The 27,566-nt window shown below is 42.7% G+C and overlaps 1 protein-coding gene across 1 annotated transcript; it reads left to right on the forward strand.

Moving 5' to 3' along the window:
* Positions 1-11,568: 11,568 nt before the first annotated feature.
* Positions 11,569-26,569, forward strand: LOC121281477 (granzyme K-like). Its single transcript, XM_041194424.1, has 5 exons — positions 11,569-11,641; positions 16,214-16,376; positions 20,312-20,465; positions 24,234-24,509; positions 26,259-26,569. The coding sequence occupies exons 1-5, from the start codon at positions 11,581-11,583 to the stop codon at positions 26,412-26,414; spliced, it is 810 nt and encodes a 269-aa protein (XP_041050358.1). The 5' UTR covers positions 11,569-11,580; the 3' UTR covers positions 26,415-26,569.
* Positions 26,570-27,566: the final 997 nt, after the last annotated feature.

Genomic DNA, 27,566 nt, shown 5'->3' on the forward strand with positions numbered 1-27,566 from the left:
CTGAGAGAGAAGGTCGACGCTGAGTTGAGCTGGCTGGAGAGGCTGGGTGTCATAAAAGTGGTTCAGTTCTCAGAGTGGGCAGCCCCCATAGCTTCTGTCCTAAAACCAGACCAGGCTGTTCGGATCTTTGGGAACTATAAACTAACGGTCAACAAAGCAGCCAAACTAGACAGGTACCCCATTCCCAAGATTGAAGACCTATATGCCAAGCTAGCAGGAGGGACAATGTATACAAAGCTTGATATGAGTCAAGTGGAAGTGGATGATGCCTCCTGAGAATTTGTGATCATAAACACCCACAAAGAGTTATATCAATACACACGCCTGTCCTTTGGTATTTCTTTGGCCTGTGCTATTTTTCAGAGGGCGATGGAGAGCTTGCTACAAGGACTACCTCAAGTTGTGGTCTTCCTGGATGCTGTACTAATAACTGGATCTCGGAAAAGGAACACTTGGCTAATCTAGAGGAAGTCCTGAAACAATTTTTAGAAGCAGGAGTACACCTAAAAAAGGAAAAATACACGTTGTAGGCAAATGAAGTCATTTATTTGGGCCATCGGGTAGATGCCCAAGGGCTACACCCTGTTGAAGAGAAGCTTAAGGCAATTGGAGAGGCACCTGCACCCAAGAACACCTCAGAGCTTAAACCATTTTTAGTGATGGGAAATTATCAATGGTTCCAGCCCCTCTACATTCACTGCTGAAGAAAAACCAGCGTTGGGTTTGGAAGTCACCCCAAGAAGAAGCCTTCATGAAAGTAAAGCAGCTCCTGCACTCTTCAAATTTGTTAGTGCACTACGACCTGACAAAGGAATTGGTACTAACCTGCGATGTGTCCCCCTTATGGAATGGGAGTAATACTATCTCACAAGATGGACGACGGTGCAGAAAGGCCAAAAGACTATGTATCCAGGACACTTACCACAGCTGAAAAAGGATATTCTCAGATCAGAAAGGAAGAGCTGTCAATTATTTTTGATGTAAAAAAATTCCACCAATACCTTCATGGGCGACATTTCATGATAGTATCAGACCAGAAACCACTTTTGGATCTGTTTAGTGTGGAAAAGGCTATCCCTCCCATAGCTTCTGCATGAATTCAAAGATGGGCCCTAATTTAGGCGGCATATGAAGACACCTTTGTGCATAGACCAGGGATTCATATAGCAAATGCCGATTCCCTCAGTCACCTTTCTTTACCAGAGAACAATGAGCAATGTCCCAATGCCCCAAGAGCTCGTATTGGTGATGAATTTCCTGGATCCCTCACCAGTCTGTGCCAGGCAGATAAGAAACTGAACGATTCGTGATCCAGTCCTGTCCCGAGTTGGTGGCCGGGAATCTTTGGGGACCAGGAATGGACGGCGATATTGAGAAGGTGGTTAAACACTGTGTGCAATGCCAACAGCTACAAAAGTTGCTGGTGGCAGCCCCATTACACCCATGGGAGTGGCCTGGTAGACCCTGGATGAGATTGCACATAGATTTCATCGGTCCTTTTCTTGGAACCATGGTTCTACTGATCATAGATGCTCATTCCAAGTGGTTAGATGTTCATGAGGTTAAGTTGCCAATGTCAGGTGCTACTATAGAAACAACTTTGCCAAAGCTTTGCTATCCATGGATTGCCAGAAGTAATCGTCTCAGATAATGGCACTGCATTGACTAGTGCTGAATTTCAAAGCCTTGTCAGCTAGAATGGTATCAACCATATGAAGACTGCACCATACCAACCGTCATCTAATGGACTGGTGGAAAGAGCAGTACAAACTTTTAAGGCAGGAATGAAAAAGTTAACAGGTGAATCATTGGAAACTAAACTTGTTCGTTTCCCATTTCACTTCAACAACCCCCCCCAAACTACGATAGGAATGACACCTGCTGAGTTACTGATGAGGCACCCTCTTTGAACAAGACTAAGCCTGTTACTCCCCAATCTGGGGGGAAAGTGGAGAAAAGTCAAGGGAACCAAAAGCGACTCATGATTTGCATAGTCGTGAACAACAATTTACTTTTGGAGAAGCAGCATATATAGGGAATTTCAATGGACCAAAGCGGTTGCCTGGTAAAGTGAGTTCTGTGACTGGACCATTGCCGTATCACGTGGAAGTGGAGGGCTGGATCACCCATAGGCATGTAGATCATTTAAGAAGGAGAGAGATACCCCAACAAAATGATGTTCCACCTGTAACCATTGCTGAACCAATGGTTCCTGTTGAAGTTGCTCAACCAAGGACAGGCTGCCCGATGTCTCTGTCGGAGTAGAAGACACTGGATTGCCTGTGCCTAATGAGGTAACCGAAGTTAATACAGTTCCAGAGAATTTGGTTTCTGCCAAATAATCAGAAGTCTCACATGGATCAGAAAACCAACTGAAAGACTGAACTTATAATTTCATGACGTGTAAATATTGAAATGTTGTTGTGGAGTATTTTAAAGCAACACTCAACACAGGGCCTTTTGTTCAAACATCAAGCAGCCTTTATTTTTTACACCAGTGGGGAGACAATCTCTACTAGTAAACCAGGAGACTTCTCTAACAATACAGAGTTTCAAGTAGTTTAGATACTATTCTAATTGCGTTACAATCACAGTGCTGTCTACAACAGAACTGATACCATTAAGACGGACTGGAATTTAGGACATCAAAACAATGACACAGGATAACCACCATCATGTAATCTCATTAGGAAATGGAGGAGGCCATTGTCACAACCAAATGGCCCCAGACAACATCCATTCACCCCTGTCACAGAAGGAGAGAAATTCTCCACACAAAGATCAACTTGGGAACCAGGGACAGCTCATCTTGGTAGGATCCATTGTTTTCAGTTGTGGAAATAACATCAGCACTGAGCAGGTCTGTCCAGAACAGGCTTGCTGGATCAAAGTGGGTGCTAGGCACCAATCATCCAGCAAGATGTCCTCAGGAGATGTTTGTGATACTCTATAAGTTTAGCGTCCAGGAACCATTATAACCCCACAATTGCTGTAAAGATTGAAAGGCCTACTTCAGGCCCCTCTTTTGGCACTTGGCTACCCTGCCCAAGTAAACCAACCTAATCCTATGATGTCCTGGGTCCTCTGCGCTGTTGTGGTGATCAGGCACACAGTTTGGAGGACTTGGGATGTATCCTATATCTTACAATACTCCTGGATACTGGTTCTCGAACAACAAGTTTTGCTGTTCCTTAAGCAAGGCCTTTGCTTTTTCCTTTGCCTGTTTCTTCCTACATGCTGCACAGGCTGCAATTCCCCAACCTATAGCTAACAGTAACTGTAACACTACCAAGATGTGGGAGATAATTTGGATCCAAGGGTGGGTTTCAACACTTACTGCCCAGTTCTACAGTTGGTCTCACCAAGTTCTGGCCCTTAGATGCTTTTCGATAACTTTCTTCAAAATCGTTAGGGCATGTTTCAAAACATGGTATCATTGCACTACTCTGCCTCAAGTCTCCTTAATTTCTTGTAAGTGTTCAGGTAAGTGGGGAATAGGCGTCCCCATGGGGTCTTCATATTGTTCCAGGCCCTTGCCTATCTGATCTGTAACATTTATAGTAACTAGCTCCCTCAATTTTATATATCCCAGTCTAGTTTATCCAATAGTAACAGGGACCTGGGGTTTAAAGCAGAAATTTGGCATCATGATATTACACTAAGGTCTGTGTATTGATATTCGACTTCAGTGGTAGTGACGCAGTGTACTCTGTACCCTGCCTACTTTTGGCCTCTGTATCCTGAGCGGGCATAGTGTTGATCGGTGTGGGATACTTCCAGCATACATCCCTTTGTCCTGTTATAACCACACTCATCCTTTGTGCCCTGGCCTGTGGGATGTGGCCATGTGGTTAAGCTGCCTTTCCAGTGAGACCCACTCAGGGATACGCCTCTAATTATACCATTCTTCTGAATGGCATACATGTCCGTTGTGTGATACCTAAAATAGTTTTCCCCTTGGATCAGGCCAATGTTTTCCACTTGGTGCAGAGGATATGGTTGAACACCTGATTCGACCACGGGGATAATGAGTACCACCCCCACCACTGGGCTAGTACTTGCTGTGCAGCTTTGGACCACCGGGTAGACCTTGGTCATACCTTTGAGAATGCAGGCATTCACCAAACCTGGTTGCTTTGCGAGGCCGTGGAAGTAGGAACTATTGATCCATTTGGGCACCTCACCTTATTTGATCTGAGCCTTGCTGTGTCTTAGTTGTCCTATTACCCATTGGCCACAAGTGTGTCATAGGTCTCTCTTTTCTCCCACCGCAGCCTGTTCCAGGTTTCTGTCATTTAGTTGGTTAATAATCTCAGCATGACTTTCTATTACCCTTATTCCTTTAACAAGTCTGTAACTGTCCAGGTACCTGACCGTATTCCTGTCTGGGCGGCTTGATTTCCTCTCTCCATCAGCCCCTGTAGTACCCATTTTAGCCATTCCCCACTAGACTGAACAGTTTGTATGTCTAACACATTCACAAAGGACATTCCTGTATTTACTCCTGTCAAAACATCATTGATTAAACCTCTCTTTGCCCTGCGGTGGAATGTAGCATGCCCTCTAAACCTTGTTGAACCCGTGGCATCGGCTGCCTTATTGATTATCTACTTTGCTAGACTTTCATACAATTCCTTAATACTGTCAAATTCGCCACACCTAGGCCATTGTAACATTGTTAGGTTCAGCAATACCGATACAATTTCATGTTTTACATTCTTATACAGTTATTATACTCATTATCCATTTAGTGAGCCAAGAGTCAATTCTGGGCACCATAACGGTGCTGTCCTTGTCATTGATGTAATCATTGGTATAGTCATGGTTGACGATGTGTGATCCCACGTTATTGTCGAGGGGTGGGTGTTGTAACACGGTATACATTAGTCCATCTTATAACCCCGTCCTGGCAGCCCAAGCATATCCCCCTGCTACTTGGCCCCGTACGTGCTGCTTTCATGTCCATCTCTTCATACTGTAGCATTAGCCAGTTTACACGGCCCACATGGTGTTGGAATTAAGCTTACCCATGCACCATTACACATATAACACCCTTTCTACTGCTTTTCACACTTGTAATTGGTTGACAAGGTGAAACCCATTTTAGAGTCACCTTTGGGGGATCTTGGTCTGCATTCCATTTCTTCCCGTTCTGTTTCCTTTGTTGTGAGAATTGTTCTGATTATCAGACTCGCCAAATTAATGCTTTCATGGCGGCCATACTGTTTGGGGATAAGCACAACTCTGGCCGTCACCAGTCGGTTAGTCAGTTCTGTAAAACAAAATCAGCTAAAACTGTATTCGATAAAGAGCCGTTGCACACATGATAGGCTACACGGCTTCGTCTTTGGTCATGCCGGGTCCATGGTTCCTTGGTCCTGTGGATCAGTAAAACGTTTTAGTTGCGATCAATGTTTCCATCTCCCTTTTCCTTTCATATCCTCACAAGCGCATGTATCGCTGGTCATCATCACCTAGTACAGGCCTATCCACCTAGGGTGAATCCTACCCATTCGGGGGCCACCCGTACATATACTTTCTCCCCTATCTTGGGTTCATTACTGCCCATATTCTTCCTTTCCTGATCTTGGATGTCTTGTTGCACTCTCACCTCCTGTCTCAACTCACGTAGTTGGTTATCTAATTGTTGTATATAGTTCCGAATACGGTCCCTTACTGGTTCTACTTTCTCTGCACCAGCCCATATTCCTTCTGGTGGTTACATAGAATATCCCATCATTAGCTCAAATGGGGTCAGTCCAGTTGGGTGTTGCGCGTAGGCGCGTGAGTGTACAGGGGAGGATATCTACTCATCCTTGTACTGTTTCTGCAATAGCTTTTGCCAGAGCAGTTTTTAAAGTTCTATTCATTCGCAGTATTTCTTTCCCCTACTGTTAGGCAGGTGCCCAGTAAAATCTATTTGCAGGTTTTCCCATGGGCCTTTAGGTCTTGATTGGTGGGCCATTTTAACTTTGATTAGCTTTCCAGGGTTGTACTGTCTGCATGTTATGCATTGCTGGCAGTGTTTGTACACATCTTTCCCCATTCAGTTCCATCACCAATCCTTTGTTAGCCTATCATACATTGCCTGGCACCCATTGTGGTCAGGGCTGTGATAGATTTCTAGTAGGTTTGTTTGGATACAATCTGGGGCTATTACCCAGAAATCTTCCTTCCATACCCCATCTTCTCCTCTAACTACTCCTTTCTTGCTCCTCCACACTAGCTTCATCCTGTATATTTGTAATATTTATTTCACATGGTCCCATTGCTGCAGCGTCAACTGGAGCTGGTGTTTCTTTCTCGTCTGCTGGTCTGGCTGTCTCATCTGCTAGCATATTTCCTCTCTGCTCCTCCCTTTTGGTGGGTTCTTATTTTAATCACGGCCGCCTCTCCTGGCCCCCACTCTACCTTTCCTGTTGTCGGCCTTCCTCCCTTAACTATTCGCTGTATTGGCTCCTCGATTGCCGCGATGTCTGGTATAAAGTTTCTGCAGTAATTAAATAGCCCTAACACCTTCCTCACTCCTCTGACGGTTATCAATCTTGGCATGTTTTTGGTGGTGGCTTTTCTTTCTTGGGGGTCTATCTTACAACCCTGACGAATTTCATGTCCCAGGTATTTAACTTGTGGTCGTCCCAATTATGCCATTTTTGGATTTATTTTAAATCCTACTTCCTTTAGGGCCTGCAAAGCGCATATTAGAACGCCCATGTGTCCCTTTTCATCCTCTGAGGCTGTTAGTATATCATCTACATCTACATATGTTTCTATGTTTCTATGAGATAGAAATTAAATACAGAAGAATTGACAGCTTATGACAGGTGTCAGGGAGAAAACACAATCGAGAACCAAGAGGAATACAGAAGGTTCAGCGGGGAGGTGAAGAAGCATATTAGAGAAGTGAAGAGGGATTATGAGAAAAAACTGGCAGCCAATGTAAAGGGGAAACTCAAAGCCTTCTATAGGCATAAACATAGTAAAACGGTAGTAAAAGGAGGAGTAGGGCTGTTTAGGGAATTTATTCATGGACGAAGGGGCCATTAAATGAATACTTTGCATCCACCTTTACGAAGAAGGTAGATGCTACTTAGGCCATGGTAACAGACAAGGAAACTCTGTCACTAGAAAGGTCCAAAATTGATAAGGAGTAAGTGTTGAATAGACTGTCGGTACTTAAATTGACGAGATGCATCCATAGATATTGAAGGAAGTGAGAGTAGAAATTGTAGGGGCACTGGCCATAATTTTTCAGTCTTCCCTAGACTCAGGAGAGGTGCCAGAGGACTGGAGAATTGCAAACATTACACCCTTGTTCAAAAAAGGTTGTAAGTATAAGCCTAGCAATTACAGAGCAGCCAATTTAACTTCAATGGTGGGCAAGATTCTAGAAACAATTATTCAGGATAGAATTAGTAGTCACATGGAAAAATACAGGTTGATTAGGAAGGGCCAGCATGGACCTCCAAAGGGGAAACTGTGTTTAATTAACTTTCTGGAGTTTTTTGTAGAGGTAACAGAAAAGGTCGATGAGGGTAATGCTCTTTGATGTGGTGTACATGGACTTTCAAAAGGCTTTTGATACAGTGCCACACAACAGACTTGTGAGAAAAGTTATTTCTCATGGAATAAATGAGACAGTAGCAACGTGGATACAAAATTGGTTGAAAAATAGGTAGCAGAGAGTCAATGGTCAATGGATATTTTCTGGGCTGGAGGAAGGTTTGTAGTAGAGTTCCACAGGGGTTAGTTTTGGGAATCTTGCTTTTCCATATATATATTAATGATCTAGATCTTGGCGTGGAGGGGATAATGTCAAAGTTTGTGAATGATATGAAGCTTGGGAGTGTTGTAAACTCTGAGGGGGACAGTGTAGAACTTCAAAAGAACTTAGTGTTATGATGCAGCAGATGATGTCTGCCAGGCAGATCAAATCCACATGGGAAATTTAATCAGGTGGACACAACATTTTGCAATTTGTACTTCATTTCGAGATGCGCCCTGAATTCAGTAGTAATAAGTCCACCAAGACTCTAGAGATTTTTACAAAACTAAATAAAACATTTATTAACAAAAGAAAAGATTTCAAGCACATACATACTACTACAATAAATTCTAAAACCCCTAATTAATCTGGCTTCCAGTTACACCTCTGTTAAGCAACAGTTAAAACAAATAGATTTAAACAGATCCAGGCAAGTCAACACAATACCCTGGACCGTAGAATTCAAAATGGCTTTTCCTAGCGTCGGTGCAGAATTTTCTGCTTGTCGGGCAGGTGGGCCTGACCCAATCCCCAGCGGACAGGGAGCCAATCCCCACCGGAGAAGCGGGCCCCACTGCCATTTTACGTGGGTGGGCCAATTAAGGCCCGCCCAGCATGACGCCCAACGGGAAGCGTTATGCACTCCCTGTGCGCGCGGGGTGGATTCCCCAGAAACGAGAGTGCGCTCTTTTGCGCATGCACACGAAAGTGCCAATGCTGCATGGAAGAGGTTGTCCATCCAGTTCAGAAAGAGGATGAATGATCTCATTCATGCCGCCAGGTTAAGGCAAGCATCTCATCACTTTAAGCTCACATACTCACAAGCCCATCATACATTCACTAGCATCTCACTCACTACCAGCTCAAGGGACATCACCACTCACTCCCTCACACACTCTCACATCTGGTCCATCTGGCCTCATCTCCTCTGGAGACGGCCTCCTCAGCCCTCACCATCTTGAGGCCACTTGCACAGGTCAATATATGCCCCAACACACACCCTGGGATACCCCCACTTCCCCAGGATAGCCCCAGCCTTGCAGCCTCTTCCCTTGCCTGAGACCACTTCTTCCCCTTCTCCAAGCAACCCTGCAGCTATTGAAAAGCCACCCCCGCCTTATGGCTGGCCTGGTAGGTAGATGCCTCCCCATGAATCCCCCTAAAAGTGGTGTGGTGCTGCCTGGTGCTGATGACTGCAAGTGTTGCTCAAGGAAAGGTAGGAAAACAAACCTTGAAGCTTTGAGTCATGTGCAGCTCACCAAGTGCACATCACTTATGTGCAATCACGCTGACATGCTCGGATAATCCAGTGTTGGGGGTGATTCCAGTGAGCTAGGCTTATAATGACATGCAAATGTATTACAATGGAGTTCTCAATGTGCAATGGCGGTAAATGTGACCTGCCATTGAAGTTTCACGACATCGTGAAACCAATTTTTGGCCTTCTTGCCATATTGTCCGCACACATCTGTCACGACCCCCAATGCCAGTGGGTATGGAAAATTCAACACAGAATGTTCTGAAAAGAGGTATGGCAGAGACATGAAAGCATATAGTATCCTAGATTTAACAATAGGATCATCATGTACTAAAGTAAGGAAGCGATGTTACACTTGTATAGAACACTGGTTCAGCCAGTCCTGGGTGCCACCCTATAGGACGGATGCGATGGTATTAGAGAAAGTGAAGAATAGATTCACAAAAATGGTTCCAGGGATGAGGAACTTTACCTGTTTGGAGACATACCCATGTGATCCAGTGACCATGGGGAGAGAAGTTCAAACAGAAAGCTAATGAAGCGTTGGGTGCCAGTTTCGGAATATTTCAATAAAGGTCAACTGCTGTTGAACAGCCAAGTAGGATATTGGTGTGAATTCAGTTTCTGTTAAAAAGAAAGGGAACAAAACAGTTGGGACTCTTGGGGATTTAAGGAAGGGAGTCGCCAAGATGTGCCTGACTGGTGATGTTTGGATCTGAAAAATTCGAGCTGAGTGGAAAGATTGTTGAAGTACACTGGAAGCTAATCTTGGGGTGGCAGGGAGGAGAGAGCCTGCAGGGGAGCTGGGAGGGACTGTGCAATTGTTCTTGTAATGCTACATATCTGCCAGAAGCGAGGTACTGCATAGAAGTGTTTCAGAAGATGTATTTCAGTAGCATTAGTTAGTTAATGCAAAAGTATCTTTTTTTTAGTTCGATGGATTAGTTGCCTGTCAAGAAATGTTTGATCTAGGTTGGTTTTGGTTTGTTTGTTAAAGTAGACATGTTAAGTGTGAAATCTTGTCATTTGGCCCTTTCTGTCCGTTGCTGGGAAATTAATTTCTTTTTAAAAGTTATCAGTCTCTACAGGGATTGTAACAACATTAACATGTATAATATTAAGTATAATATAGGGGAGTAGAATTGTTGTAGTTTTAGTGAAGGGGAAACCTTGAGATATTTATACAGTGGATAGGACCAACTATGTTATTATTTTATAGCTGGAATGCAGTGAAATGGATTTCATTCCTCTCATTATAGATGAAGCTTAATTTCCTTTTGCCATCCTGACCCTGCTGAGCCCCTGACCCAGTTTCCACATTTGAGAAAGCATTACCTGTGCAGGGTGGGCTCCACCACACATAGGGACCATGTTGCTTCTGATGAGGAGGATGGGGCTGGTGCTGCATTCCAGTGGGATACCTGCTGCAGCACTGTGAAGAGGTGAGGCTGATCTTGATGGGAGCAGGAAAATTTTGCAGAACGGGAATATTTTTACTGAAAACCTTGCACAAGATTGGGCCTTCAGGGGATGGAGATTGGGGCCTTTAATGAGGGAGAGACAGCCACTCCAAGGCTCTCTTGCTCCAGTGAATGAACTAGCCAGCCTGTTGCCATGGTGCCAGAGATTACCACCACTTTTCTCCTAGTGGTTCCTGATTCAGAAACATCAATGTCAGAGAGCAGGTAATTGGATGGGATATTGGGCCCCATCTCTTTGGCATAATCCTGTTGAGTGCAAGAGCCCTTCTCCTCGATTCCCTCCTGAGTCGGATTACTACGATGACTTCTCCCAGAATGCTTCAGTCACTTCTCACTAGTGCCCTCTGTTAAATGCCCTTCCCCCTGTTGAGTGCAAGAACCCTCCTCCTCGATTCCCCCCTGAGTCGTGGTGACTGTGATGACTTCTCACAGAATGCTTCAGTCACTTCTCACCAGTGCCCTCTGTTGGATGCCCTTCCTCCTATTGAGTGCAAGAGCCCTCCTCCTCGATTCCCTCCTCAGTCGTGGTGACTGCGATGACTTCTCCCAGAATGCTTCAGTCACTTCTCACCAGTGCCCTCGCTGGGGTCACAGCATGGCAGGTAAATCTGAGCCCATCTGCCAGCAATACAGCGTGTTCTCTGTGAATGCATAATTAATGAGGCAGAACGCACTGGGAATGGGACTATACGGTGCGAAAAGCCACCATTGTGGCCGATGGGCAAAACATCCTTTTTCCCGCCAACATCCACACTATGTGCAAATCTGGGATGATTGTGCCCTAAATTTTGCATATGCATCATGAATACATTTCATTGGAAATATCAAGTTGTGTATGACATGATAGATTCAAAGACTTTCAAGAAACTCCAGTTTCCTCTTACTGATGCCTTAATATTGGTTATGATACTCTGGTCAGCTTTGGGCGCTGTCATGTGGCTTGCTGTAAATGGAAAAGATTCACAATAGAAAGAATATAACTTCTTAGAGATGACATCAAAGGGAACAAACCACATCCCTTTCAGTTTATTATAAATTACATGAGAACTTCACTTGTAATCACAAGAGAAGCTACAATGAAATCATTGCAAAGTGCTTTGTTCATTTCTTTGATTGTGGTTTCCCTAACTCCAACCTGTAAGTAACAAAATAAGCAAATTTTATACTTTGTGCATTTATATTAGGATTTATTTTAATAATATTTAAATGGTAATGAGTATTTTTGAAGCCTTTTGCAATAATTAACCTAAACTCTCAACATCTAATATATTAATACCTATCCCTTTCTGTATCTATTACAATAGACGTTTACTTCCCTTTTGATGTACTTTTATTTCTTAACATTTTAGGAAGCACAAAAATAGTTTTCTATCAAAGTAGCAAATGTAAGAGTATTTTTCAGAGAAAAAAATATATTTTGCTATCTAACTACTTGATGATATTCAATGCCAAAACTAAGTTGTTACTGTCACTCTCCTGGGGGTAAATTTATGATGGTGTATAACAAGTGATGTGGAATTAGCAATACCTTACATCTCATTTTATTACTTATTCCATTGAACATCGTCAATGCGCCCAAATGCATTTTTAGATCGAAGACTGAGCCCAGGAGCAGTGTCAGCTACCCCACCAAGCCAAATCTCCCGGAAAGTGGATCCGAGGGCAGGAAAGGACCTGACAAGAACTTATTTTTCTTAGGTTTCATTGTGGGGCACTGAGGATCAGGAGTGTCCACCTCCCCTATTCTGTTCACCTTCCATCGTAACTATACTGTAGGATAGAGAATAAATCAGGAGATAATGAGGGCATGTAAAAAAAGGCAGTACATTAATCAAGGGTGACTTTAATCTTCATGTAGATTGGGAGAATCAAATTGGCAGAGGTAGACATGAGTGTATTGAGGACAGTTTATTAGAACAATATGTTGTTAATCCAGCCAGGGATTAGGCTATTTTGGATCTGTTAATGCGTAATGAGGCAGGTTTAATAAATGATCTCAGAGTAAAGGATCTCCTAGGAAACAGTGAACATTATAATATGGTAGAATTTTGCATTCAGTTTGAGATCGAGAAACGTGGGACAGAAACAACTGTGCTAAACTTCAAAAAGGGTTATAACAATGGAATGAGGGCAGAGTCGGCTGGAGTCGGCTAGGAAAGCAATTTAGCAGAAAAGATGGTTGATGAACAATGGCAGACATTTAAGAAAATAGTTCATGACTCACAACAAAGGTATATCCCAGTGAGGAAGAAGGATTCAAGGAAGGGGTTAAACCAACCATGTTAAGGAAGTTAAGGACAGTGTCAGATTGAAAGAAAAAAAAATACAATGTGGCAAAGATTAATGGTAAGACGGAGGATTGGGAAAGTTTTAAAAACCAACAAATGATGACCAAAAAACAATAAGAGGGAGAAAATAAACTTTGGGGGTAAACTAGCAGGTAAGATAAAGACAGATGGTTAAATATATAAAAAGGAAGAGAGAGGCCAAAGTGAACATAGGCCCCTTAGAGAATGAGGCTGGGGAAATAATAATGGGGAACCAGGAAATGGCAGAAGATTTGAATAAATACTTTGCTTCAGTCTTCATGGTAAAAGATATTAATAGCATTCCAAAAATACAAAATAATCAAGGGGCAAAAGGTGGGGAGGAAATAAATATAATAACTATCACTAAAGAAAAAGTACTAGGGTAACTAATGGGGCTAAAGGCTGATAAGCCCCCTGGACCTGATGGATTGCATCCTAGGATATTAAAGGAAGTAGCTACAGAGATATTGGATGCACTGGTAGTAATCTTCCAAGAATCCTTCGATTCTGGATAAGTCCCAGAGGATTAGAGAATGGCCAATGTAACACCCTTATACAGAAATGGAGGGAGACAAAAAACAGATAACTATGGGCCAGTAAGCTTAACACCTGTCGTCGGGAAAACGTTGGAGTCTATTATAAAGGATGCAATTGTAAAGCACTTAGAGATACATAATCTAATCAAGCAGAGTCAGCATGGTTTCATGAAGGGAAATCATGCCTAATAAATTTATTAGAATTCCTTGAGGAGGTAACAAGCAGGATAGAAAAAGGGGAACCAATCGATGTAATATATTTGGATTTCCAAAAGACGTTCGATAAGGTACCGCACATAAGCCTACTTAATAAGATAAGAGCCCAAGGTGTTGGGGGTAGTATATTAGCAAGGATAACTAATAGAAAACAGAGAATTAGGACAAGGGGGGCATTTTCCAGATGGCAACCTGTAACTACTGGAGTGCCACAGGGATCAATGCTGGAGCCTCAATTATTTACAATATATATTAACGACTTAGATGAGGGAAGTGAATGTACTATAACTAAGTTTGCAGATGACAAAAAATAGGTGGGAAGGCAAGTGGCGAGGATGACACAAGGAGTTTAAAGAGGGATATAGACAGTTTAAGTGAGTGGGAAAAAAACTTGGTAGATGGAATATAATGTGGGAAAATGTGAGGTTATGCACTTTGACAGGAAGGATAGAGGAGCTGAATATTATTTAAATGGAGAAAGACTGCAGAAGGCTGCAGCACAGAAGGATTTGGGAGTCCTTGTGCATCAATCCTAAAAAACTAACATACAAGCTCAACAGGTGATAGGGAAGGCAAATGTTGGCTTTTATTTCAAAGGGAATGGAGTATAAAAATTGGGAAGTCTTGCTAAAACTATATAAGGCATTGGTTAGACCACATTTAGAATACAGTGAACAATTTTGATCCCCTTTTCTAAGGGAAGATATACTGGCATTGGAGGCAGTCCAGAGAAGGTTCACTAGGTCGATCCTGGGTATGAAGGGATTTTTTTTATGAGGAGAGGTTGAGTAGTTTGGGCCTGTACTTATTGGAGTTTAGAAGAATGAGAGGCGACCTTATTGAAACATATAAGATTCTTAGGGGGTTTGACAGGGTAGATGCTGACAGGTTGTTTCTCTTTGTGAGAGAGTCTAGGACCAGAGGGCAAGGGGATGTCCTTTTAAAACAGAGATAAAGAGCAATTTCTTCTCTCAGCAGGTCATCAATCTATGGAATTCTTTACCGCAGAGAGCTGTAGAGGCTGGGCCATTAAGTATATTCAAGGCTGAGATTGACAGATTTTTAATTAGTAAGGGAATCAAGGTTTATGGGGAAAAGGCAGGAAAGTGGAGTTGATGATTATCAGATCAGCCATGATCTCATTGAATGACAGAGCAGACTTGATGGGCCAAATGGCCTACTTCTGCATCTACATTTTATGGTCTTATGGTCTTGATCCCATGCACCTGTTTCCCTTGTCCTAGATGGCCTAGGTTGTGGGTTTGAGCAGTGCTGTCAAAGATGCCATTGCAAGTTACTCCAGTGCATTTTGTAACCAACTTGCACCAGAGTTGGAGGGAATGAATGTTTAAACTGGTGGATTAAATGGGCTATTTTGTCCAAGATGCTGTTAAGCTTCTCGAGTTATCACGAAAGAATAATAATTCTCATCATATTATTGTGATTTATTGTAAAAGTGGGTTAATAGTGATGTTTGGATAGTTTTTATGTGTGTGTGTGTGTGTAAGGGATTTAATTGAATTGGAGACAGCAGGTCTGGAGGCTTTGACTCATCAAAACAAGGTAGGTTTGAAATGCCTCTCACAAGTCTGTTGTGTGGCACTGTACCAAATGCCTTTTGAAAGTGCATGTACACCACCATCAACAGTATTACCCTCATCAACGTTTTCTGCTACCTCTTCAAAAAACTTCAGCAAGTTAGTTAAACACAATTTCCCCTTTAGGAATCCATGCTGGCTCTTCCTTATCAACCCATATTTTTGCATGTGACTACTAATTCTATCCTGAATAATTGCTTCTAGAATCCTGCCCATCACTGAAGTTGGACTGACTGGTCTGTAATTGCTGAGCTAATCTTTTTTGAACAAAGGTGTAATGTTTGTAATGCTCCAGTCCTCCGGCACCTCCCCTGAGTTTAGGGAAGACTGAAAGATTATGGCCAGTGCCCCTGCAGTTTCTATTCTCACTTCCTTCAATATCATTGGATGCATCTCATCCAGTCCCGGTGCCTTGTCAACTTTAAGGACCGGCAAACTTCCTCCTTGTCAATTTTGAACTCAATTTTGTTGATGGTGGGGGTGGGTGGAGGGTTCAGTGATAGTAATGCCTTTGAATGTTAAGGGGGGCTTGGTTAGACTCTCTCTTTTTAAAGATGGTCATTGCCCAACACTTCTGTGATTTGAATGTTATTTACCACTTAGCCCAAGCCTGGATGTTGTCCAGGCCTTGCTTTGTGTGGGCACAGACTGCTTCATCATGTAAGCAATTGTAGTAGAACTGAACACTGCAATCATCAACGGACATCCCCACTTCTGAACCTACCTTGGAGGGAAGTCATTGATGAAGTAGGTTCAAGGATGGTTGGGCCAAGGACAGTACCCTGAGGAACTCCCACAGTGATGTCTTGGATCTGAGATCACAACCATCTTCGGTATGACTGAAACCAGAGGAGAGTTTTACCCCTTCCTCTCATTGACTTCAATCGGTGAAATAAGGCTTAATGTCAAGGACAGTCACTCTCCCCTCACCTTCCTTAAAAATATGATTCCTTCTATATTCACATATGTAAAGACGTACATATAATCATTCAGTACTTGTTTAAACTCATAAAACAGCCTTTCATTATCTTCTACATAATTTTAATACAGATAATGGCGTGGAAATTATCGGAGGCCGCGAAGTTAAGCCCCATTCAAAACCTTATATGGCATCGATCCAAGTTTACGACAAGGGATGGAAGAGCTATGGACATTGGTGTGGAGGGGCTTTGATCAGAAGTGGATGGATATTGACTGCAGCACACTGTGAATTGTAGGTTATAATGTGTACATGTGTATGTGAAACATTGTTATGATTATTAACTTTAGTTTATTACCCACTTAGCTCCCATACCTAGACAACATCAAATAATTGCTTTGAAACACTGACGTTACAACATTATTGTTATATTTCTGTTAGCATATTCCTTGAAAAGATAAAAAAATTAAATCTAATTGTTTACTTTGATTGATGATTGTTAGATTACAAGAAAATCATAGGGTGGAACTTTCCAGACTCCCTAGTGGGTTTGATAGCAGTCGGGGGTGGACAATACGGAAGGAGCTGAAAAATTGGTTTCCTACAAACTTAAAATGAAGGTGGATCTTCCACTCCTGCCTACCATGGCGGGTCGCCATTCCCACCAGAGGCCAGTGGGAAACCGAATTGTATCCATTTGATGGGATACAGATGAAGGCCTGACCAGAATCAGCACCACCCAAAAACTCCCCAATCATCTGCATCGCCAGTGGGAAACCACTCCGATCCAGTTCACACCTGGACCAATGTGGAGTGTACATGTTGGCACTTACCTGAAGATGGCCTAGGGTAGCTTCTGGGATTTGGGATGGAAGATGGAGGCCTCTGGTGACCGGAACCTGGAACAGCACATGCAGCAGTGGTGTCAATGAGTGTGTCCTTGGGGGCAAACTATGCAGAGCCTTATGGGGGAGATGTCGAGATACTGCATGGTAGTTGGGTCATCGGGGTGGGCAGAGATGCAGGTCATCTGACCTGAAGAACTGAAGGGGAAACCCAGCATATAGTACTTACAATGCTAGGGCCTTGGGACAGATGAGAGTATGAATGTAAAAGCTCAACTTGCGCGAGAGACTTCTTGCACGTTGGTCACGAGGGCCCTCACAAAGACCTTTGCCTCCCTGCACATGCATGATTCTTGGGGACATGGGGTGTCCCTCAGAAGATGGTGGGGGTTGGGGCTTGGGGTGGGGCATGCACAGGCTTAAGGACTATCACAAATAGAAGACATCAGACATGATTAAAGTGCATGTGAACTACATTTACACAATTGCGATAAGTTTAACAACGATAGTGTACTTGTGCAACCACATCTGAAATCACATCTTCTTCATCTTTTGTTCCCTACTACTTCTCCTAGGTGCTACCCTGACATCCCCAGCAGGGGTGGAGGCAGCCTGCTGACCAGTTTGCCCTTTTGTCTTGGAATGCCCTCTGGAGACCCAGGGCCTGGAGGCCCCCAGCTTACTTTGGCTGTCCTGCTGTGGGGCAGCTGCTCCTGCTGCAGTCACAGAGGATGAAGCTGAAGGGGTCACAGGCAATGGGATTTGGATGGGCTGGACACCCTCAGAGAGTGCTGATTGGAGGTCCCAGGGGTGTCCAACTGTTGCTCTTCCTTCATTTGGGTGCCCGAGTGCCTGACTCCTTGAGGGGAAGGGGCACCTGGAGGGAGGTCGAGGTGCCCCAACTCCTCTCACGTAGCCACTGCGAAAGCTCACCCATGGCTACGATGGAGTGCAGGTCTGCGCACATCTCTGGCAGAATCTGCTGGACCAGGGTCTCCATGGAGTTCCCCACCCTCCCCATGGAGACCTCCATGCATGCGCCACTTCATCAGAGAGCAGGCAGACAAATTCCTCCGCCTCGAGTGCCACTCTTTTGAGGGCCTCCACCGCATCTGCCTGATGATGATGCCTGAGCAGTTGCGGGTTCACTTACCTTGGCGGAGCGGATTATGTCATTCACCCACTTCCTGCACTGCAGGGATTACAGGGCTGTCCTTCGGTGGGCGCAGTGGGCACTGACTCCCCTGGAGACATCCTGCCATGCTGGGTTCATTTCCCTGTTCAGCCTCCTCCTCCTATCCTCTGGATAGAGGACGTCCTTCCTGGTCTCCACTTGGTGCAGCAGGATGCCCACGGAGGCATTGCTACATTTGGGTGCTGGAGCTCCTGTCCCCTTTGGGCCATCTCCTCCCCAAGGTCAGTTGATGTCTGGGCACCTGTTAAATATGGTGCCCAGATATGACTGTGGTGCGCGCATCATCTAGCCCGCCCACTGCATTGTACATCGGGAGACTCCTGACTGCACAATCAATGAGGCCAGGGTCACACGATACGGCGTGAATTCCCAGATGGCTCCGCAGCGGGAAACACTCCCCATCCCCACCCCCAGCCCCTCCACAGGACTTAGTTCCAGAATGGAAAATTCTGCCCATAGTTTTCTGGTTATGAACATGAATTAATTTGATCAGCCAGTCATCCAAGTTTATTCCAAGTTTAATAGCTTACATGACTTAATGTTCTGGTGACACTAACTCCTCTTATCAAATTAAAGTCTGTCAGTAAGTATTCTGTGAGGATAATTTTATGCATATGTCCTCCTGGTGCGGAGCCTTACTACAGGCTGCAAGTATCAGGAAAACATAAGTAAGGCTCTCTGACAGTAGCATGCAGTTGGAAAATTGGTTAGGGCAGAACTGAACATAAGAGGGTCGACTTCAGCAATCCTTCATTGGAAGTGCAGTGGCAGGGCCAGAAATTAGGTTGGGACCTGCATATATTGGGTTTTGTGATAGGGATAATGTGGGGCCTTGTGAAATAGGAGGATGTGGACTGGGGCTGGGATCCCCAACATTGGGAGCTACTGTGACCCATCAGTGTGAACATGATCGACCACCGAATGACATATGTCCCAGCTGGGGGTCCAGGTCACAAAAGTAAAGAGGACATTTGTCAAAATGAAACCCCATTAGAATGGGGCTGATTGGGTTAATAGTGCTATCTTTCAGGGGGAAGGGTTCCTAGCTCTCCCCTGCCCCCAAGTAATCCCCTGTTGGCTGCTCTTCTGCTGGACGTATCCTCTGGGGCATGGCGGGCATTTAAATGTGCCCCTAGTGGTCTGGGAGAGCAACAGGGGCACAGAAACTAAGGAATGACCACCTGACTTCACAAACTTTGTAGGTCACTATAGATAGGATGTACTCCCACAACAAATGTTTAACCTCATTTAGATTTTCTAGAGTGAATATCTTACCAAACAGTTTTCATTTTATTCCCATTCTCTGGTTAAAAGCCACATTATATGGGGCACAGAGTTAAGGGAATTGGCAAAAGAAGTAATGGTGGCATAAGGAAAAAAGCTTTCACACAACGAGCAGTTAGGGTCTGGAATGCACTGTCTGAGTGTGGTGGAGGCAGAGTCAACTGAGGCTTGCAAGAGGAAATTGGATTGTTATCTGAAAAGGAAGAATGTGCAGGGTTACGGGAAGAAAGCAGGGGAATGGCACTCAGTAAAATGTCCTTACTGAGAGCTAGTGCAGACTGACAGGCTGAATGGCCTCCTTCCGTGCTGTAACAATTCTGTGATTCTGTGGTCTCCATCTGTCGACGCTTTTCTTCACAAAATACTAAACCACAGCATTTATAGTAGAGATCAAAAGAAAAAAAATGTCATTACAAGAAATTCGTAGTAAAAACAGAGAATTCTGGAAAGGCACAACAGGTCAGTCAGCATCTGATAAAAAATTCCACTTAAATGCCAACGTTTTGGTTACTGACTGAGCTGCCATTTAATCGCAACAATTTGTGTTTTCATTTTTATGATAATCTGCCTCACTGTGTTTTTGCAAGAAATGCAGAAGCTTTGCTTACATGAGGGAGAAGTGTATAGAGGGATGTGGGAACAGAATAGGAAGAGGTAGAGTTGAAGCAAGTTCATTTGGAGTGTTAACACCCAGCATAGGCCAGTTGAATTGAGTAGCCTTTTTCTGCATCGGAGATTCGTAAGAATGAAAACAATAATAAATAGTAAGGGCTGGTTAATTTTTTTTCAGCTTGATACTTGTACACTGTTTGAAATCCTGATTGTACTTATTCTTCTGAATTTTTGAAAACTGTCCTTTTTAATGAAAGCAAAGAATAATTATCTCTCTTTCTGATGAAATCCAGGAAAGGACAGGAAATTCAATACCTTCGAGTAGTTCTTGGAGCACATTCTCTTTCACGGAATGAGACGAGCCAACAAGAATTTAACATTCAGGAGCAACATCCCCATCCACAGTTTAACAGAGAAACTACAGAAAATGACATCATGCTACTCCAAGTATGAATTTTATTTCTTTCTTTCTGGTTTATTTGGAATATTTAAAACTATTAATTTAGAAAGACAGCGGTGTTTCATTTCACAGAAAAGTAACAGCTTTACCTCTTCAATCTCTTTGAGGAGATTTAATGGAAAATACTTAGTGAGGTCCACCAATATTTTTATTGGTTAACGTGCTGTCAAACATTGAGACTCAGACATGCAGACGATTACAGTTCTTGTGATACAGTTCTTCACATGGGAGTGTTGATAATGAGTATCAGCTAGCTGCTTGACCCTGAGGAGGTATCACAGCTGAGCCTCAACTTGTCTTCATGAGTTCTGTTGAAGGGTCATGAGGACTCAAAACATCAACTCTTTTCTTCTCCGCCGATGCTGCCAGACCTGCTGAGTTTTTCCAGGTAATTCTGTTTTTGTTTTCATCCTGATCATGTTGGTTTTCAGCCAGGGTCATTTGATAAGAATTAGGCGCCATTGTCTTTTACCAACCTTTTCGCCTCAAGCCACAAGACCAACTCTGATTCAATGAGGAGTGTAGGGGAGCATTGCAGGAGCAGCCCCAGCCATACCTAAAAATGTGGTGCCAACCTAGTGAGGCTACAACACAGGGCTACTTGCATTCGAAACAGTGGAAGCAGCATGCGATAGGCAGCTAAACTATCCCACAACCAACCAATCAGATCAAAGCACTGCATTCTTATCATGTTCAATCATCAATGATGGTGAATAATTAAACAACTAATGAGAAAACTGCCACATCTACAAACATCCCTGTCATCATTGCTGGTAAAGTCCAGCACATGAGTGACATGGCTGACATTTTGTAATCATCTTCAGCTAGAAGTGCTGAGTGAATGATTCATCTTGACCTCCTCCTGAGGTCATGAACATCACAGATCCAAATCTTCAATCAATTTGGTTTACATCACATGATTAAAAAATAGAAAATACAGAACATGCTAAGTAAAGAAAAGGTTGAAGATTTGTGCTCCAGAACTAGCCACACTCCTAGTCAAACTTTTCCAGCACAGCTACAATACTGGCATTTAACTGACAATGTTAGAAAATGTCCAGATAAGTCCTGTCCTCAAAAAGTAGAGTCATGAGGCCATAAAGTCAATACGGTACAGAAGGAGGCCATTAACCCATCAAGTAAATGCCAGTTCTCTAGACCAATCCAATCAGTTGCAATACCCCACTAGTTGTGACCTAACCTGAGCTTCAAAAAGATTCAGCATAACCTCCATGCTTCTGTATTCAATACCCCTATTTATGAAACTGAAATCCAATTTGCTTTGTTAACTACTCTCTTACTATGTCCTGTCCCCTTCAAAGATCTATGCACATGCGCACCCAGGTACCTCTGTATATTTGCACACTTTAAAATTGTGTAATTAAGTCTTTACTGACTCTAAGCTCCCTATCCCTTCAGCCAAAATGCATCACCTTGTATGTCTCTGCACTCAATTCCATCTGCTACTTGTCTGCGCATTCTGATAGCCTATCTATATCCAGTTGCAGTTATTTGGTATCATTCTCACTGTCTACCACGTGTCCAATTCCGGTATAATCAGCAAATTTTGAAATATTACTTTGTATTCCAATATCCAAGTCAGGATGGTGAGTGCCTTGGAGGGGAACTTGCAGATAGTGGTATTCCCATATATCTGCTGCCCTTGTCCTTCTAAATGGTAGTGGTCATGGGTTTGGAAGGGGCTGTTTAAAGAACCTTGGTGAATTCCTGCAGTGTAACTTGTGGATGGTATACACTGCTGCTCCTGTGTGTCAGTGGTGGAGAAAGTGGATGTTTACGGTGGTGGATGCAGAGACAATCAAGCGGGTTGCTTTGTCCTGGATGGTGTCAAGCTTCTTGAGTGTTGTGGGATCTGCACTCATCCATGTAAGTGTAGAATATTCCATCACACTCCTGACTTGTGCCTTGTAGATGGTGGACAGGCTTTGGGGAGTCAGGAATGAATTACTTACTGCAGAATTCCCAGTCTTTCACTTGCTCTTGAGCCATAGTATTTATATGGTTGGTCCAGTTCAGTTCCTGGTCAATAGTAACCCCTAGTATTTCATCATGTTCTCTTTCACCCTCTAAAAACAGTGTAAATTTTGACCTATCTTGCTAATTATGCCATTTGAGGAAATTCCTTGCCGGTGTGAGCAAATAATCCTAACCACATTTATCTACTCTGTCCCCATATTCCCTCACCCCCTTTTCCTTCATCTACCTATTCACCCTAATATTGAAGGTCAGAATAGTTTCTGTTTCAGCCACTAAGATTGGAAGTGAATTTCACAGCCTCACAACTCTCTGTGTAAAAACATTTCACCTATTTCCACTTCAAAATCTTTTATATTTAGTCTTATTCTGGAGCTCCCAACTCTTGGAAAGATTCTGCTTCTGTACAACTGTCTGATCCTTTCACAATTCTAAATGCTTCTATCATGTTGTCCCATATTCCTTCTAACAAAAAGATACCAATTTGTCAAGTCTTTCTTCACATTTGTAGTACCTCATATCAGGAAGCATCCTAACTCATATGCTGTGTTTTTGTATATCAGGGGAGATTGTGATTGTGATGCAATGGTAACATCATTAGAATAGTAATCCAGAAGCCCAGACTAATGCTAATATGGTTTCAAGACCCACCGCAGCAGCTGGTGGAACTTAAATTCAATTAATAAAATATGTAATTGAAGGTTAATCTCAGTAATGGTGATAATGAAACTATTGTCGATTGTTGTGCAAAACCACCTGGTTCACTAATGATCTTTGGGGAAGGAAATCTGTCATCCTTAGCTGGTCTGGCCAATGTGTGACTCCTGATCCACAGTGGTGTGGTTGACTCTTAACTGCCCTCTGAAATAGCCTGGTCATTTCAGGATCCAAGACAGTTTCTGGGCAATTAAGGATGGGCAACAAATGCCAGTCTTGCCAGCGACACCCAGATCTCATGAAAAGATTTTAAAAAGACACATGGTTCCTCTCCATGTTGTATCTTCTCTGAAGCCTCAATATCCTTCCTGTAGTGTTGTGGCCAATTGTACACAGTTCTCTAATTGAAGTCTTATTATGGTTTTATATTGGCTCAACAATATCCCTTGGACTTTTAAAAACAAAATATATCACTTAACACTTAACTAACATTGAATGCAATCAGCCACTTTTTACCCAAATCCCACATTCCTTTCATTGGTTTTCAGAAAAGAATTGGAAAATGCTATCTATTCCAAACCACCGTACATACACATTGCCAAAGGAGAGCCGATGATAGATATTAAAATGCATTGATGTGGTTACCCACATGTGGATGAAAAGAGTGAATACATCACACATACAGATCAGGAAAACTCAAGTATCAAGTTCATTACTGCCAGCTGGGACAGTGGTTGGTAACCTTTAAATGGCTTCAAGCACCCTTAGAAAAATAATCAACTGGGCATCCTGCTCCAGATTGGCCAGTGATTTCTGCTGTGCACATGTTTGATGAGAATTGGTTTGGGCTGTGTTCTGATACTTCAGATAACAACAATCACCATCCCGGTCCATACATGATGAACAACAGCTGGAGTGGGTGGTCAGTGCCCATGGAACTGTTGCTTGATCAAAGTCAGAGGATTCAATCCAAGAGGGGAGGCATTTTTGAGGCAGGTTCCTTACAAGGAGAAAATTACAGTGCTCCTTTGGAATAGATCAATACTGTAAGATCTTCATGTTTTGAGGAGCAAAAATATTAATTTATTCTTATTGTACCACAGCTGTCCAGTGAAGCAAAGATCAACAAATATGTGAAACTGCTCAAACTACCAAAGGATAAGGGTGTGGATGTGAAACCCGGAACTTCCTGCGATGTGGCAGGATGGGGAGTAACAACTGTAGGTTCCAGATTACTATCTGACACACTTCAAGAAGTGGAGCTAAATGTCATAGATCGTAATACATGCAACAGTAAGGATTATTACAATCGTAAACCTGTCGTGACCAAGGACATGATCTGTGCTGGTGACAGCAAAGGGAGAAAAGACACATGCTCAGTAAGTGTATTGTATTCATTAAAATCAATGAAAATAACAAGGAAGCTTTTGGATTGTCTCTGAAATCCCAACTGGTTCACTGATTTATTTTGCAGAAGGCAATCTGCTGTCCTTACCCAGTCTGCACTATATGCAACTCCAATCTCACACCATCAAGTTTGACTCTTAACTGACCTTGAAGTGGCCTGGAAGCCACTCTGTTGTGTCAAAGAAGTGTATCACCACCCTCTCAGGACAACTAGGCATGAGTAATAAATGCCAGCCTTGGAAGTAAAACCCACATCCCGAGAATGAACTGAAAAAAAGATAAACCGATACCTCGTGGGTGGTCCACAGTCTTAGAAACATAAGACACCCTGATCATGGAAGAACCATCCTTCCTATATTTCTTGTTTTTTCCTGAATTTTATATATATGCCCTGTATCAAGTCGACTTCCCATCACTATAGTAACCTGAACCTCCAGGAATGCAATAAATAGTGCCCCAGGGGCATCAAATATACAAGTGAAAAGATCATGTGAAATCTTTGTAAATCACTGATTAGGCCTCAGATTGAATATTGTGGACAATGCCAGGCATCACACTTCAGGAAAGATACAAAGGGACTAGAAGAAATATAGGAGTTTATCAGAATGTTACCAGGCATGGAGGATTTCAGTTATGCCAATGGGCTGGAAAGATTAGACTATTCTCCTGGGAATATGGAAGGTTCAGAAGTGGCCAAAGACAGGTTTTCAAGATGATGAAGAGTTTCATGATTTAGGTAAAGAAAGTAGATCAGTAGGCAATAGCCGTAAATTTAAAATCCGGCCCGATAGGTCTAGAGGAGGGTTGAGGAAAATTGCTTTCACTCAGAAGGTTGTCAGGATTTGGAATGCTTTACTTGAAAAGGGAGTGGAAGCTGATTCCATAAATAATTTGAAAAGGGAGTTGGACATGTACATGAGGATGAGGAAGTTACAGGATTACCGACAAAAATCGGAGATGTGGGACTAAGCATGATTACTTTTCCAAAATGATGCTGGGTCAAATGGCTTTCTTCTATGTTGTAAGTTTCTATGATTCGATAAAATGACAAGTGCCCTTGAGCCTCTTACAACCATTGGAAAAGTGACAGTATATGCTGGCAGAAGCTCCTGATACTCCAGCAAGTCCCAATGCAGGGACACGTAATTGCGGAAGCATATCATGATTAGCATATGAATAGATAGAAGGGGTTCAGTATAGCCCAGATCATGGAGAAAGATCTTCCACTGAGCTCTGGTTTTGTAAGTATCTAGAAGCATTCTTTTGGTGGTCAAAAGATTAATTATGCTTAACTACATTAGCAAAGAGTAGAATGGACTGTTGGGTGGTAATTGTAGCAGCAAATTTAAGAATGGGTTGATTAGGGCCTGGATAACATTTTTAATAGCAGGATATGTGAGGGATTATGAATTGTATTTCCTGGACCGGCCAGATTAATTTTAACGGATATTACAGTCCGTCCAGTCTGGCAGGATATTACAGTCCTGCCAAACTTAATGGAGGTTTAAATGGCTCTCCAAATCCGCTAGAGAGAGACATGCTGCGGTGGGGCTGTGAAATTCTGGCCCATGTTTCTTTTCCCAGCATGAACGTTCTGAAATCTTTGTAAGTTTTAACATGTACATTAAAACTAAGAGCACAGTTCAATATTCAATCGGAACAGGCACACGTTTAACCAATTCTACTTAATGATTCTCTTTTTTTAATATTTCTTCTTCCAGGGCGATTCAGGTGGTCCTTTAATTTGCAAAAATATGTACAAAGGGATTGTATCACATGGCCGTGGATGTGCTGATCCCAAAAAGCCTGGGATTTACACTCTCATTTCAAAGAAATACCTTGACTGGATTCAGAAAATAATTGGCATCGAAACTTAAAATATGACAGCTGCTGAGAATGTTGAGGGGTCTACTGCTGCTCTGTTTTACTTTCAATTAGCTGTTTTCGAATTGCTTTGCTCAGAGAAGGGCAAAATGCTTTTACCCATACCTTGCACAACATTCTATTATAAAATGGAATAAAAAGCTGAAATGTGAAATCCTCAATGTGAATTGTGCCACACTTTATTTGCTGAAACCTTAGAGTCATGAATACTGAAAGTGGGCTGAAATGCTCCTGTAAGTGAGATTTTCAAGTGAAATTTGAGTGAGAGGGCAGACATGCTTTGCATTATAGAAAGCCCAAATTGGAATAGAAGCTATTAGATTCTGCATTAACATAGCATGTAAACCACTGAACTTCTGAATAGAAGCTGTCACTTACAACACCAGCACCTTAATTTTGGGGTTAACAATTCTCCAATAAACCCACAGGGCTAATGTCTAGATCCTAAACAGTCAGATAGTGTGGCTGCTCAGTCTCCCAATTCTCCTCTACTTGTTTGTGTCCAGTTCCACAGACCAAATGCCTCCACAGTACCTCCTCTATGTAACCAGATTTAAGCTTAAGCTTCCACAAGGAACATAGGAACAGGAAGTAATCATTTAGCCCCGGATCCTGCGTTCAGCCATTCAATAAGATCATGGCTAACCTGCATCTGAACTCCATTTGACATACATATCTTACTCCATGTGTTATTACCCTCTGCTAACATAAATCTTAGTTTTGAAATTTTCAATTAAAGAATCCTCAGCAGCTTTTTTACAACAGAAAATTCCAGATTTTTATTGCCTTTGTGTGAAGAAATGCTTCCTGGCATCTTAATAGCTTTTAAGAGTCTGGGTTCAGCAGCTCAATATTTGAAGAAATGGCTGAAAAGTAGCTTGCACTTAGGATGACACTATCTTTAAACAAAACCCATGCATTGATTTAATTGATTAACTTTATTTAAGGTAGAACATCTATTACAGGGAAGCTTTTCCTTCTGTTTTGACGTTATGGTAGGAAGTGTTATGAACATTTGTTTTTAATGGCCCTGCATCTAAAAGAAATGTAACATTTGTTCACAAAAGAATATGAATTCTGGGGGCTCAGGTAACAAGCGATGAGCATTTGTCTTTAGTCTGCATGACTCTAGTTACAGGTTCAGT

Source organism: Carcharodon carcharias, chromosome 1 (assembly GCF_017639515.1).
Source record: "Carcharodon carcharias isolate sCarCar2 chromosome 1, sCarCar2.pri, whole genome shotgun sequence".
Taxonomy (NCBI): domain Eukaryota; kingdom Metazoa; phylum Chordata; class Chondrichthyes; order Lamniformes; family Lamnidae; genus Carcharodon; species Carcharodon carcharias.

Excerpts from the sequence above, each read along its gene's own strand:
- LOC121281477 (XM_041194424.1), top strand. The coding sequence starts at position 11,581 with ATGAAATCATTGCAAAGTGCTTTGTTCATTTCTTTGATTGTGGTTTCC. Across the intron at positions 11,642-16,213 it reads GGTTTCCCTAACTCCAACCT|ATAATGGCGTGGAAATTATC; the intron begins GTAAGTAACAAA and ends ATTTTAATACAG. Across the intron at positions 16,377-20,311 it reads ACTGCAGCACACTGTGAATT|GAAAGGACAGGAAATTCAAT; the intron begins GTAGGTTATAAT and ends GATGAAATCCAG.